The 16,011-nt window shown below is 44.1% G+C and overlaps 1 protein-coding gene across 1 annotated transcript in view; it reads right to left on the minus strand.

Annotated features, from left to right (window-relative positions):
• The window catches only part of unc5cb (unc-5 netrin receptor Cb), a 133,232-nt gene that overhangs the window by 34,296 nt on the left and 82,925 nt on the right, over nucleotides 1–16,011 (minus strand). Inside the window, exons 3-4 of the mRNA XM_069673829.1 lie at nucleotides 15,407–15,550; nucleotides 8,907–9,010 (exon numbers count right to left, since the gene is read on the minus strand). Of these exons, the coding sequence (XP_069529930.1) occupies nucleotides 8,907–9,010; nucleotides 15,407–15,550 (248 nt within the window). The remainder of the gene's footprint in view (nucleotides 1–8,906; nucleotides 9,011–15,406; nucleotides 15,551–16,011) is intronic.

Consider the following 16,011-nt stretch of genomic DNA (forward strand, 5'->3'; position numbering starts at 1 on the left):
TCTGCCAGGGTGTGCCAGCACAACACTAATTAGCCCAATATACAGAACACACTGTATACAATCCACTCACTTGTTAGGAACCAGCGCGAGGCAAAACCATTCATTACTCATTGCTGTTGTGTCAGAAATAGAAGGTACAGCAGAGCGTGGGGGTGGAGAGGGGGTGTGAAAAGGAGGAGCGGGGAGGGAGAAAATGTTCCGCAGAAATGTGCGAGACTCCTCCACAGAGAAGTCATTATGAGCTCTCCTGCTTCTCCACGTGAAGTCGAACCATCTATCCCATGTAATTTATTCATTCCCCCCCTTTTTTCGCAGCGTACATCCGCTCGCTTGAATGACACACCTGGAGAACGAGCCACAAAAGGTTACAAACTGATTATTCAATCATTCACTATGAGACAACAAGCCATATGCTCTGCATCTGCCGGCATGACAAGTATGGAAATGTGGGCTTGTATAAATATTAACAAGCTGAAATGCACTAAGGTGTGATGTCTTGAGATGAGATGGGGAAAAAAAATGTTTGTTTGTGTGAGCTGGAATGGGATGGTGCTGGGCGGAGGATACAGGGTGATGTTAGGTAACAGAGGTGGAGCCGTTCGGGTGGTTTTCTGCTGCACATGTCCGTACAGAAGACGGATAACGGAGACTCGAGCCAGGAGTAATGACCTCCTCCAGCTGAGTCCCCTAAAGCTCTCCAAAGTCCTCTGAAGGAGAAAAGCCATTTCTTAAAGTAGCTCCGAGGACAGACAGACACTCCGCCGCTGCAACACGACTCTCTCCGTTTCCTCCAATCATGTGCCGCCTAAAATACGATCCAAGAAACAAAAAACGACATAAATTCTGCTCCTTTTTTCCCTCTCCTTTTATAGGGAGGAATCAATACATGGTTTCTTTTTTTACATTTGGTGTATATATCATCTTTGGTCCAGGGAAATCTATTTTGATGGTGATGACAAGTCTATGGGATATCTGCCACTATACTGTACATTCTGTTGATACATTCGCGAGTGGATGGACAAGTCCAAGCTGTCTGCAGAGAGGAGTAGCACACGCATGATATTTTATGAGAAATATCACATACCAAACTAGTGTAAACCATTACAAAGGCAGCAGCTTCGCAAGCTTGAGAACTGTATGATACACTGTGCATGAAGTCCTTGGTCTCCCTGAGTCTACTCTGGCCTTTTAGAAAAGCTTTAGCTCTGATAGAGGTTAGCACTCTCTCTACCTTCAGGAGTGAGGATAAAAATGCTGCAATTGGTTCACAAGTTCAGTGAACATAGTTGAAAAATCGTTTTAAAGTGATAAAGGAACCACAAAAATCTGAACTCTTTCATTTATGTGTCGTTCCCATGTTCCAAATTGGAATTACCAGCAGGCATTCAGCGATTCAACTTCCCTATGAATTCAGGTGGCGTAGAGGAATCCAGTTTGAGTTTGAAGAAAGCTGTGACGGCTTAAGAACCAATGATTCAGAAAACAAAGAATAGCAAGGGGGGCTTCCAATTGGTTGGTCTTGTAGCCCATCTAGTACATGTAGCAGGAACTTTCCCCAGGAACTAGGAACCTTTTGAGTAATCAGGGTCTTAATTTAGTTCCGGGGTAATTGATTTACCCCCTGTAAAGTCCCTGCTCAGGGGATAGTAGGGGCTTTCCAAAGGTCCACCTGCAGTGCTGATCGTTTCTGATTGGTCGAGTACTCGCAGCGTTTTATTTCACCCGGCATGTTTAAAAGACTGCAGCTGCAGTTCAATTAATCCATTTGCTATCCTAATGCTAACAGGCTAACTGTAGAGTTGCATAAATGATGATACCGGACCGTTTGTCGCGTTTTATGGCATCATCTTTGTTGTATGGCCTTCATCCAATTCTTACCGCCACCTACTGGACTGGCGGTGTAGTGCAGTTATCTTTTTAAAAAATGTTTGGCCTTTAATGCCTTTATTGAGAGAAGACAGTGGATAGAGTTGGAAACAGGGTGAGGGCTAGGGCTAACCCTAACCCTAACAGGGGAAGACAGTGGGGGCTGAGGGTGGGAGTTGAACCCGGGGCCGCCGTATCGTGGACTATAGCCTCTGTATATGGCCCCCAATTTAACCACTGAGCTAAACCGGCGCCAATACAGTTATCTTTCATTGGCCTGGTTTGCATAATCTGGAAGTTACTGGAACTAAAGGTTCCTGGTACTTTTGGTTGAAATGCACCATTTGTTTTTTTGGTATCAGTTTAAAAATTTGCATCCTCTTAGAGCCCCAAGAAGTTTTCTTCTCTCCCTCCTACAAAGAATAATATTGTCTTTCCTTTCTCAAAGGTGGTCCGATGGAACATATGCACACAAAACCCCCTACGGCGCAACATTTTACATGTAAATGTTTGTAAGTCACTGCCCTACTACTGTTACCTCCGACGGGTCAGACCTTAACAGAGGACAGCAGAGCTCCCACATGTTGGCCCATTAGAGTAAATCACAGCCTTCGCACAGGAAAACGCCAATGATTGACAGCTGAGTGCCTGTGGGGCAATCTTTGGTTGGTTGCCACAGGGATTTGGCCTGGCCCCCTGACATTTTCTCTCCCATGGGTAACTTTAATGAAAATACACTTCCTGTTTCAGTGGGCAATGAAGTGTTGTTACTCCTGACATTCCGAGCCTCCCTCGTACATTCGCTTTATGCACCATTTTTGACTGGGAGGAAGCACTTGGCTGCTTCTTGACAAGGTGACCTGACGGGCTGATGTTTGCGCTCTGCCTTCACTTCGCCTATTAAGTGGAACAGGGCCTAAAATCAACACTAATCACTGACATTTACATGGTTTGATGGGTTGGAAAGGTTGGTGTTGAAGTGCCAGTAAAGATATTCGAGCTAGATTTAAAACATACCACTAAATGCTGAGTCATTATCAGTAGTCAATAACAGAAAATGTCTTAATTTGACCTTAATAACAACATTTTCTGTCCCTCTGGTTTCACAGAACCACTGGTGAAACCCTTAAATCTGTCTCTGGCTGCCGTCCCAGCTGTCCAAACTCATCTCAAGTATTTTCTCTGGATGAGAGAGTGTGAAGTAAAGATCTTTGTGCTTCTTTGCTTTCTTCTCAGCAAAGCCAATGGACTTAATCACGGCAGCAGGGCCTCTTCCCTGCCGAGCATCAATGACTCGTTACCCATGATAACGCGGCAGGACCCCGGCCTGACTGAGGAGATGCCTGAATTAAAATCCTGCTTCCATGGTAACAGGCTCCGCAGTCCACAGCGCCGCGTCACCTCTGAACTCCCGTCTTTCTCTTAAGGGCTGCGACAAGTGGAGATGGAGATGGAGGGCATGGCGGAGGAAAACTGAAAGGGACAATAAAGCTGCGTTCTTTCACAAAGGAGATTTAAGTCCACTTTATGAGCGTGCAGTATGAAAAGAGGCCACTGTTACTTCTGTAGAGGCTATTTAGAGGGTGATGAAAGAGCTGCATGGAGGTTGAGTTGATAGAAAGTCCTCCATACCCAGCTCTGCCTTTATTACTCCATCTATAGGAAGATAATCACAGCCGTGCTGATATTCAGTAGAACGGCACAGCCTTGACTGTGATACTGCTTTTATAAAACATATTTGTTAACAACGATAAGCAAGACAGCATAACATAAAACCCTCTAATACAGAAACCCTGCCGCTCTGGCCAAATCCCTCCTCAAAGTAGCCCTGTGAAGTTTTCGTTGAATCACATCTGTCGACATGACATGCCCCGATGGATAGTATCGTCTTCTCTATGTGCGGTTGTCACATCCACTTAGGTTTGAAGCCGGTCTTGATGTTGCAAAAGCGGCAGCCAATAAATAATCGATCTATTGGAAGATAATCCCAGCCGTGCCGATATTCAGCACAACAGCACGGCCTCGAGTGTGATATTGCTTTTATACAACAGTTCTAAAAGAGCCTATTTGTAAACAATGCAACACAGCAACTTCAACACAGACACCAAGACTCTCCTGCCAAAGCTTTCCTCTTTCTTTCCGTCCTAGAATAGCCTCGGCAGCTACATTTTCCTTCTGCTCTTGATTAAGTATGTATCAAATATTCATGGCTACGGAGACGTGTAACAATGACTTTTAGGGAGCCTGGTGAGTGTCTAATGTATTCAGACCATACAAGATGTTCAGATGACTGAGTCCTTGTGCTATTTCTGAAACCTCACTCAAAGTATTTCAGTCCACCCAGACCAAAGGTTCCACTGGTAATGGCAGCGAAGACGGCCAAAATAAATGCCTGTTGCTTGTTTTCTTTGTGTGTGTGCGTGTGTGTGTTGGCTATCTGTTCACCAGAAAATCAATCTATCAAGAGTGAATAACCTTTCAGAATAACTCTGACTCGACTCCAAGTACAAAAACCTCTGACATGCCCGATAGGAACTGTTTTATACTCCGTGATGAAACGTTGCTTCGTCGTCAAATGCGCGATCCTGATGATTCAGCATAATGTTCAATTTCATGGCAACGGCCCCCTCAGAAAGTCAACAAAGACTCCAAACCACTTAAAGAGAATAACAGAATCTCATTACTGTGGTGAGCCGTCATGAAAACATCTAATGGAAATTACGTGAAATTTGGGAAGACAAAGAAGGAGGACAAGACTGATACTGGATAACATCAAATAGAGCAGTTCCACTTTGTAATCGGAGATCAAAACTAATTGTGACTGACTGACTTTGATTCTCCAGAACGTGGGCTCTGAGCTCTGATAATGTGCGTGTGTGGAGTGAGATACTTTGGGAGCCAAAAACAGCTGCAAACATTTGACATTATAGCTGATCTAGACAAAAAAACTGAAGTCAAACAACATCAGAAAGTGTTGATGGTTGCCATTTGTCTATTGTGTTGTTAGCAGTCTTACCAACGTTCATTTTGATGACTCCTTTGTTTTACACATGCATTTAATACTTTGATATTTGTACTCTGTTTTGTGATTATACCCATTAATCATTTAAAGTGATAATCTCGAAGATTTTCATGTTAATAAATGTCTGTTAATGTTGATTGAGCCTATGGCCCACTGATGAAAGCCTTTGTATTTGTATATATAGTATTATTACAGACTGGGTGTCGGTAGCGACTTAGGCGGAAAAAATCACAAGTGGCGCCCAGTTAGTGATGCGTTTTTCATCATCCAGCAGTGGTTGGTCTGCCAGAGAGGGTAGGCGGAGCTAAGCGGCTGCTTTTCCGGTCTCTGCGAGTAAACAGTAATCTACTATGGCTGAAGAAACAAAGAAAAGATCGATGACTACAGATACAACTTTAAAAAAAAGTCAAAATCCAAAGAAAAAGAAACAAATTGGACGCTCAGATGAAGGCAAACAGTCTGAAAAGGAAAGCGACCGTCAGCGAGGAAAAACAAGAGACAAAGGGAGCCAACTCTGGACGTCACACATGCGACACTGTCTGGATATCTGGGAGGTGTGCTCCCGCAATTACCATTTATAGTCATAGGTGCCGCCAAAGACAGCGAAACAGAGAACTTCGAGATTACCACCTTAAGTGTGTGTGTGTTTTGTGTAGGTATCAATCGGTTGTTTGTCCATTTATAGTGGACATGATCGATTTTGCTCAGTGTGTTTTTTTTATGTTCTCTTGGCCAGAGAGTACAGATGGAAAAAAGCTAGCGGTTAAATGTGGAACAAAGCAGCTTTTTTCTTCTTTGACATTTTGTACATTGTCCCTGATACAAATAAATATTAACAATCTAAACCAGCTGGGAAGCTAGTTTAACGGCAACACATTATTGTAGTACACTCAACAATGACAATAGAAGGTGGCGTTAGCTCCCTGCACTTTGTTGGCAAATGATTTCCTTCATTAGGTTCTTTGTTTCCTCTTTTCAAAGTCACATAAAAGTCATCAGTTGTGCTTTGTTCACTGGATAGAATAGATGAATAGACTTTGGCAGCATGTTATTATATGACGTGTTAATGCCCTTGCTGCTCCTCTTATATGTGAACATGCATGTGAACATGCATGGATACACACATGCATAGCACAATATGCGTCTTGTCTTCTACATGAAAGAGTAGCTTTGGAGTGCTTCCACACAGCATCCATCACACACAGCCTCCATGATTTAACAAAAGTGCTGTAAGAGTATGGGTTATATGGTTCAGCCACAGCCTGCCACCAGCCTGCCAGCCTCTCCCTCGCCAGGCAAAGAGCCTGTAAAGGAACCGCAGAGCCAACTGACAGCCCACTGGAGGCCTGACAGCAACCCACTGGATTCAACCCCCGAAAAACCTCAACAGCTCTTCTCCCTCTTCCTTCAGCCTCTCTCGTCCTCTCTCTCTTTCTGTCTAAGAGCGGGTGAAATATGACAGATCTTTCCTTCATAACGGCTGCTACATATTTCAGCAGATTCATATGTAACCACAGACTTAGCCCATCTGCTTTTTCCGAGGCTTTTTCTCTGGCGGGCTTGTGTGAGAAAAGGCCCGACAAACACAGATGAAAAAGCAGCATTCAGTTTTGTCCCTTTTCCCACTGAGGCAGCTGTGTTTGAGTTAAGAAAAAAAAGTACTTGTGGAGTGGAACTGTTGTCTTTTTTTTTCTCTTTTTTTTTTGGCCATGAGGTAAGTGTGCGTAATTAAAGGCGCTGAAAAAGACTTCGGTACACAGAACATTTACTCGATCTTAGAAGGAAACAGTAAACAGAGGAAGTCATTGTTCTTAGTCAGAAACTGATGCATGCAGGGAGAGTAGTGAGGAAGATAGACTGTACATAGGAAGAGGTTACAAGCCTTAAAACCTGGCCAACAGGGAGCGACTCCACTGGATGGAAAAAGAAGTCTAATTGTATGTAACAAGTTAAGAAACTACTTTTCAGTTGAGTGTATGGTTTCAAGTCATACTCAACACAGCATGATGTTCATTTTCTAAATTATAGTCCCAATTTAGTAAAATCGACGATACCAATGCCTACCTGGGATTAACATGATTTGTAAGCCAGGTACAGACGCAACAATTTGTAACCACCCTGTCGTCCAAATATGGTCACTTCCATCCATACATCCATTATCTATACCGCTTATCCTGTTCAGGATCGTTGTTGTGCGAACATACTGCCAGTCGTATGAGGAAAAAATGCCTCCCAGACCGCCTCCGTATGTGGCCCGAGTGATCACGAAAAACCACATGTTGATACCAAATGTGAACATCCTCACATAGACAGACAACCTTTCACGCTCACACACCTACGGGCAATTTAGAGTCACAGATGAACCAAACGAGCATGTCTTTGGACTGTGGGAGGAAGCTGGAGTACCCGGAGGGAACCCACGCATGCACGGGGAGAACATGCAAACTCCACACAGAAAGGCCCACTTCGTCCCAACAGGTATTATTGAAAACTGAGTTTTTGCCTCCTTTGTTTCCAAAAAAAAATCCTGTCCACACAAGCACGGTTATAAAAAATCCCCAAAAGAAACGCCGTCATGAGAATGCCACACCAACAGGCGGTGATATAACCCGGTCACACAAGGAAGAAGAAGAATCGCGGCCTGTCAAAAGTCTGAAAAAATCTATCCCGACGCCTTTGTTCTTCAATATAGTGCACGTGTAACTGTACATACATGTCTTAACATGTTAAAAGTCCTGTTAAGCTTCACTGTTTTTGTCACGTCTGTCGTTTTGCAAGGAATGTCGCCTCATTAGCGTGTGTATTCATGGGTTACCACAATAAACAGCACTGATACTACCTGACCAAACATAAATGCAAACATTTACCCAGACTGCAACACTGTTAAGTCTCTTATTTGACCTTCATACATCAGGGTTTCCACAAAGGCTCCGTATCTCAGGAAACATAGATGTGTCTTGACTGGACTCCAGCAGAGTCTTTAATCGCTGCATTGAGCCGATGGAGGATTGACAGAGAGATCTCACGCAGGCAGAAGGCGGCAGAATCACAAACACTACACGGCTGTTACACTGAAGCCTGGATTGTATACGGCGAGAGTCTGCCGAGCGCCGCTCTCCCAAACTTTGGTCCATTTAGCCTGTCAGCACTTTCAGCGGGGATAAATGCTGTGCAGTTCCACTCACTTAACTCAGCTTTTCCAGGTCAATCACAAGCCTTTACAGAGCTCAGTCCCTACACCCCAAACTCCTAAAAAAAAAGTAAAAAAAAAAAACACCAAAGCCCCCCCCCTGCCGTCAAACCACTCTTTCATCCTCTATTTATGTTCCTGCAATCTCAACTGAGCCTTTTCAAACGCAGCTGTAACAGTGTTGGACTGTAGGGCAGGCAGGAAGTGGAGCAGGGAGGAGATACTGGCTGAGCGAAGGTAAAACAGGGACACAACTGGTTTTATTCTTTTCCCCCTCCTGTAGATAATTACAATTTTCTCTTCCCTGACCAAACTGCAACGACTGGCCGGCGTTCAGGAAAAAAAACCCCAAACAGCTTAAATGGCCTGGGCAGTGGAGGGAAAACTATCCTTATCTGTGCGCTGGACTGTGTCAGATTTATTCAACGTTATTTCAATGCAACTTCTGAAATGAGGGGTTCAAAACTGAGGCACATTCTGCAATCAGCACAGTTTTTATGCTGCATAAAGGAACCAAACAATATATGCTAATAAACACAAATGCTAAATATACAATTATGCAGGAGTGACACATTTTAGACAACCATAATATACTCTTTTAAAAATCACACTGGAAATAATTCAGCCGCAAAAATCTCCTAACATAAACCTCTCTTCAGAGCAGCCGGTTTATTGGATTTGAGGTGAGACTTGTTGGCTCGGCTCGCTATGGATAATCACGATTGCACGCACGTCTGTGGGAAACGTGTATAAATGAATATTACAGCTTCAACAACTATGCTAATCATGCTAACAGCCAGCTCAGGTTACATGCATTTGGAACCTTACCTCTGCAGCAGGGATGCCTTCAGGCGGGCGACATTGGAGCAGCACTTCCTGTTCGAGCGACACTTCCTTTCCGAGAGGTTCCTGGTCGAATGTCTTCCTCAAGTCTGCAACAAACAGATTTTTTTATCGATATTTGCACGTCTTATTTAACAGGTAGATGTGCGGCCTGTATTCATCATCAAAAGAAAACGCAGACTAACTCATCAACAATAATTTCCCCTGCGAAAAACCATCAGCAACTGAGATTAATGCTGTCGTTTTATCTCCGTTTCACCTTGAGCGAACAGATAAACTCGCCTGACGCAGATGGAGGGCAGATAGGGAGAAGGGGAACGCTCGCCCTTCAATGAAAAACCAATATTTTTGTGGTGTGGGAGCCCTGATGGAGCGGTGCAGAGCGGGGATACTGTAGCTGACAGGGCAGGATTACTGAGGGTGTCATGCTACACTGGAACCCCAAAGCCCATTAGACATATATCATCACCTGCTGCACAGACAGACAGGAGCGAGGGAGCGTCTCACACAACAAGGAGAGGACGGGAGAGGACTTAAATTGGAGTTACAGTGCTATTTGGAGACTTTGGAGTAACTGAAGCATCAAATCTACAATCAAACCTCCAAACTCCGCTTATAAAGTTTCCATAGTCTTTGCAGTATTCCTGCCAGGCACATGCTCGCCTTTTTGCTGACACATCTAATCTGAAGCTGTAACCACATGTACCACAAAATGCTCTAAAATAACATGTCTTTTCCTATTCAACAATTCTACACAAGTTTGAATCTATTTTTCAAATGTTGAAATAAGTAATATGCACGAGCACAAGCTCTCCACCGCAGTCTGTAATCTGCCACCATGCTACCATTAAACCAAGCTAGTCCTGCTTAATGAGGCGGCTGTGGCTCAGTGATAGAGTCGGTCTTTCAATCGGATGGTTAAAGGTTCAATCTCCGGCTGCTGCAGTCTACATGTCAATGGGCAGGACACTGAACCCCAAATTGCTCCTGAGATCATCGCCATTGGCGTTTAGACCCTGATTGGAGATTGGCACTTTGCCTAGCAGTGTGTGAATGTGTGTGTGAAAGGGTGAATGTGACATGCAGTGTAAAAGCGCTTTAACTGGTCTGAAGAAGACTTGAGAAGTGCTGTAGAAGTACAGTCCATTTACCAAGGCAAAAATGACTCATGGGTGAAATAAGCAGGAAATATACTGTATATGTTAAAAGACTGTGAGAAAAAACATTCATATTTTTCTCCAACAAAGCCACGGGCAGGTTGCAATATTAGGACGTGTGTGTTGGGGGTCTGTGATAACTTTATTTCTCATCTCAAAACCTCTGATTTAAAGATATAATCTCTACATTCTCAGTTTTGTTCTATTTGGCGCCACCTTATGGCGATATTTTCACTTATTTTCAAGTTGTATCTGTGTCATCTGTGTCATCGATCATTTCTTTGTTTGTTCAGCCGTAGTAGATTATTCCGCTTGCAGAGACCGGAAAAGCAGCCGCTTGGCTCCGCCTACCCTCTCTGGCAGACCAACCACAGCTGGGTGATGGAAAACACGTCACTAACTGGGCGCCTGCTTGTGATTTCTTTCATCAGTGGGCCATAGGCTCAAGCAACATTGTGTTACCTCATTCAGCGACAGATAGTGACTCAACAGACATTTATTGAAATGAAAATCTTCAAGATTATATCTTTAATAAGGATTAGTTGAAAGTGCACCAGTCGCCACAGACACCCAGTCCATAATAATACAATATACTGCAAATGCAAAGGCTTTCATCAGTGGGCCGTAGGCTCAATCACCATTGTGAGCGCCTCATTCTATAAATGGATAGTGAATTAACAGACATTTATTTACATGAAGATCTTCGTACATTTAATCAGTTTCCATTCCTATCTATATAAAACTGTGTACATGGAAATAAACCAAAAGATTACCAGGGTTACGCGATGCAATCTGTGGAGAGGATAAAGCAACTCTTATACACAGCTATTAATAGACTTTTCTAACATAAAAAGATGCATTATATTAGATACATCCACAATACCACACATACAGTAAATGGAAATGGACTGCACTTATATAGCACCTTTCTAGTCTTCAGACCACTCAAGGCGCTTTACGCTACATACCAGCATTCACAATTTCACACACTAAGTAATAAGAGGGCCATGCAGGGCAACTGATGAGCTAATTCACACACAATGTGGGGGTCAGTATGTTGCCCAAGGATACTTCAACATAAAGGAGGAGCTGGGGATCAAACCGCCAACCTTCCGATTTGATGGCAACCCACTCTACCTCTGAACCGCAGCTGCCAGCCACAGTATGTGGATGGCAGAACTTGTCAAAGCAGGCAAGTGCAATAAGTTACAGCACCCTCATCTACCAACGGGTGACTGAGGTATGTGTGTCTATTGGCATTATCAGCAGCAATAAGAAGAGTCGTCGCTGAAACCTGATCAAGACAGAAGTTTAATCTACCCATTTCATCTCCTGCTTCCTTTTGTTCACCAGAGTTTACGTGAGGAGACGTTACACTGAAACAGAGACACTGATCATCTAACAGCGCCACACCGCCTCCAGGAGGAACTTGATCATGTTCTCATTACAGAATACATGATGAGGCTACACCCACAAGCCCCAAAGAATACCTATAGTCCATTTAAGGTTCATTTTTTATTTGGAAAGAATAAACCTTAAAATAACAAATCGACTAAGAGCCCGTGTCCCAATTCAACCTGCACGTACGTGTGTCTTCAGGGGAGTATCAGCCATAACCGCACACATTTCTACGTATTATAAAAGCTGAAAGGCTGAGTGTTGAATTGAAAGCAATTTCCGTAAATGTCTGGTATGAAATTAAAAGCGGGGAATGACTGGAGGGGAATATTCTGGGACGCAGCTTTGTGGAGTTTGATCCAAGGACAAACAGTTTTTCTGAAGACGGAAAAAGAAGGTAACAGAAGTGCGTCTCTAAAGGGAAGTCTTGTTTGAAGATGTGAGAGTCATTTTACTGTTTCTCTGATGTCACAACTACAATGAAGGCTGAGTTCAAACTGCCTCCGAAACATAAAAGATGTCGTCTCAGGATGACAGGAGAAGCAGACACTCCTGCTCCAACACTGTGACACCCTAAATGAAGCACTACAGTCATATCCAATGTATTACATCCGATTCCTCCATACATATATATGAATGCACAGGTTTATGAATGACATGCATGGTTGGCTCGTGTGCTACTGAAAGCTTTAGGAGTCAGTAGGCAACATAAGGCCACTGGCGCAAGTACAAGTGTACTGTCCTGGCTGTTCAGTGTGCACTATTTCAGCATGTAATTTTGTGGTTAAGGATGGACCACAATGCCTTGCAGACACTTTCTGGTGGCAATGTCCATGATAAGGTCCACGGCAGGTCCTAGTTGGGCGCAAGCACATTTATAGAGGATAAAAAAATCTGACTTTAGAGGCACAAAACCTCCCTAAATCTAAACTAAAAACACACAAAATACAAGATTTGTTAGGGTTGTTACATTTCTGTTTCTTTGCCAAGCATTAAAGGGCCAGTTCACAGATTTTCAACCTCAGTCCTATCATGCTATTATGGGGAGCTTATGCCATTATTAGACTCTGTGCCTTTGGAGGACGCTATCCGCTTCTCCAATGGGCCCTGGAAAACCTCTGCTAGACTACGTAAAACGTGTCATCTGGCGGAGGCCAGGGAGCTCGCTAAACTACACTTGCTCAATCTAGGACGCCCGCCTCCGATGTCATGTCTTGTTCAAAATCGTCAGGTTTGAAATGTAGACTGCAGACGCGAAGATGTTTTAGACGATCCACCGGTATATTCTCCGTATTTCGGGTTCTGTACGTGCCTGCAGCGATCAATGTCCTTGACTGGTAGTATTTCACTCCAGTGTCTTTTGCTGGGCCGTTCCTTTCAGAGGGAGGGGCGCAATGCACGCTGGGTGTTGTAGGAATGTAGAATGGGCGAAACCACGAGCTGTTAGTACAACTTTCTCCACAGCTATGGCGCCAATTTAAAATATTATTGCTTCTATCGATTACAGAGAACAGCAGCTTTGACTGACAGTGGCTTTTTCCAGGGGCGAACTGCTCCTTTAAACCGGACTGTTACTGCCACGACTACTCCCACTTGGAGGTATTGCGGTAAAGCACATAAAAATCACACACCAGCCTTGATAACACTATTAGTATAAATAGTAAAGGCCAGTTTTTGTGAGTTAAAGTGAAATATTCAAGCTTTTATTACCCACACTTGTAGCAGATCAGCTACAGCTTGTTAAACTCAAATTAAACACCCAGAGCTTGTATTGTATTTTTTCTCATCATGATTTGCAAACCTTGGACATAACTCTCGATGACACGCAGTAAGTAGCATGCGAGTGATTATTTTGCACTGTATATTTTATTGGCTGTGGGTTTAAATTATGCTTCCCCCTCCAGAGTCTCTCCTTCCCTCGCTTCTCGTAACCCTGCACGCTGCTGCGGGACGCTGAAGGGTGTGGGAGCAGCTGAGTCGACATTCCTGTGGGAGTCGCACCATTCCCTCCTCGGCAGGCACACGCTCCCAGCCTCGCTCGGCCGCAAAAAGACACACATGTGACTGCCATTACCTTAAGTGGGTATGTTTGGCTACTAGTCGAGCCAAATTACGCCAGCTTGACACTTCAGGAGCAGAGAAAATCATTAGGTACAACAGAAGAGTTGCAACATTGCTCTGGATTAAGAATGACTTATGAAGTTTGAGTTTTAATCATTCCTTGTGTCACCAGAAATAAAGTTCTGTTTTTTACTTATTAAGTTTTACTCTGAGAATAACAAGTCCACAAACAAACGAGAAAATCAATTTCCAGCTTTCACAGTAAACGTTACCCTCCGACAACCTTTTGAAAAGCAATTCACTTGATTTGATTCATTTATTTAATTTGTTTCTGTGCACAAACTTTCACTGCCTCTCTTTGCCAAGCCATCTCGGCTCCTTCAAAATAAAAGCCCATTAAAACGCTTTTGTTAAGGTCACTGGGAATGCATGCATTCATACGACTCTGACTATTAGCTTTTTTTGCAAGTCTGAAAGCCACTTCTTCAACACAACAACCCTCTTAACTCGCCGGCGCTGGCTCTGACTCACCGTCTGATTAAACTGTATATGTTTAGACGATGGGAGAGGAGGGGAAAAACAAGCCCAGTTTTCCATTAGCCTAACGGGATGTAGAGTCTGGCTCCTGCCTGCAGAGAGAAAGCCCTGCAGAGGAGCTAATTCATTCAGCAGAAGCTAATGGGAGGGGAAGAGGGGGTCCATTGTGATTTGAGGGATGGGTTAGCGCTGGAAGGCTGCTCATCATGGGTGATTATGGGAGGTGGAGCAGCGGGATTGGGGGCTCGGCGGGAGACCGAGAGGCAGGGTTCTGATTCAGTGTATGAGAGGCGGTAATGAGAGGAGCTAGTGGTGTTTGAAATCCTCTGATATCAAAGAGGAACTGTACAGAAAACAGGGGGAGGCAGTTAGGAAGAGACTTAAAGAGACGGAGACGGAAATGAGATATTAAGAGAGGGACAGGTATATGATTGCTAAGTGCCTTTAAATGGACTAGATCAGGTGGAAATCGCCTCCTTACGACGCTCCTCTGATGTACTGTACAGAGGAGATGAAGTCGTTCTGACAGTGGCACTGAGTTGCAAACATTAAGCTCAACTGATATCCCTATCCGGCCGCTTCCAGCAGCGATAACAACATATTTGATGCAGCCTGGAAGTGGGTGTAGCATCTTTTTTTGTCAGGTATAGTAAAGCTTGGTGGGATATGTCACTCACAGTGCCTTAAAATGACTTTGTCAGGAGTTGAAAGAGCGACGATCCGGCTGTTACTATAAAAGAAGTCCCTTCAGGTGGAACTGTGACAACACTATGTACGCAAATCTGTTATGCAATGTGTCGCAGAAGCCTTGATGTCACTATACTCTTAGTTTTGTCACCGTTTCCTCTGGGGTTTCATTATTTTTTTTTACGGTCTTGATTGGCACATCCTTTGGGGAACAGTTTAAAGTGAGCCCAAACTTTAGAAGCAGCAGAATGTTCCTCATTACTTAGAAACAAGTGTTGTGTGCTTTTTAGTAGGCGGACACACACACAGGCTGGGAACAAATGAGGACCACCTACAGGAAAAACAAGGGAACGCTGGCATAAACATGCGCCATACCCTCTCTAGAGTGTATACACTGCACTGTTTCTCCAGGTTTATCCTCATTCTGCAGGCTGTTACCAACTCAAGTTCAAAGGGACACTTGAGTCCCACGTTAGTAAAACCTTTTCTTCGCCGCTTGTATCTCCAGAATCTATAAATCTGTCATGACAAACAAGTCGGTCAGCGAGACGCGTTTCCTCGGCAGTCGAGAGATCTTGTTTGGAGAGGAATACAAAGATAAAGATGTAGAGTAAATGGGATGAACGGAGAGGAGGGGATACTCACAGGCGATGCGGACGTGGGCTTTGCGGCTCTTGGTGGTCCCCGCGGAGCTCCAGGCCACACACTGACACCAGAAGTCCTCCGGGCCGAATAGCTCCTCTACCTGCTGCCGGGTGATCTCTATGCTGGCCTCTCGCACGACCAGGCCTGTGAGGAACGAGCGAAACAAAGGAAAGGGAGGGAGATAGAGAGAAAAAAAATGGAGATAGAGGGGATGGGAATGTGGAACAGATGATGGAAAGGAAACAGGGGAGGGAGAGAAAGTAAAGAATGACAGTCAGTACATTGTCTCACCTGGGAGAGATCGATGCTAACGTCAGTACTAGATCAAATTAAAAAATGTACATCAGTTACATCCCATGCTAACACACTGTGTATTTGTGATCGTGTGTGTTTATGTGTGTGTAAATTTGGCACCGATTGTACAGCCAAAGCGTTGAGCCGTTTGGGTCCGGGCCCTGTGGGGGAGGATTCTCGGCGTCATGGCTAACACAATCCTGTTTGCTAACTCCTCTGATTACTGCTCATCTGGGTGCCAGGACCCAAACAAACAAACCGTCCCCAAAACAAATGCCTCTACCCACAGCTGCCCCTCTAGAGCAGATTAC

Source organism: Semicossyphus pulcher, unplaced genomic scaffold, assembly GCF_022749685.1.
Source record: "Semicossyphus pulcher isolate SPU_LCO1_2020_fin unplaced genomic scaffold, fSemPul1.0.p SCAF_22, whole genome shotgun sequence".
Classification (NCBI taxonomy): domain Eukaryota; kingdom Metazoa; phylum Chordata; class Actinopteri; order Labriformes; family Labridae; genus Semicossyphus; species Semicossyphus pulcher.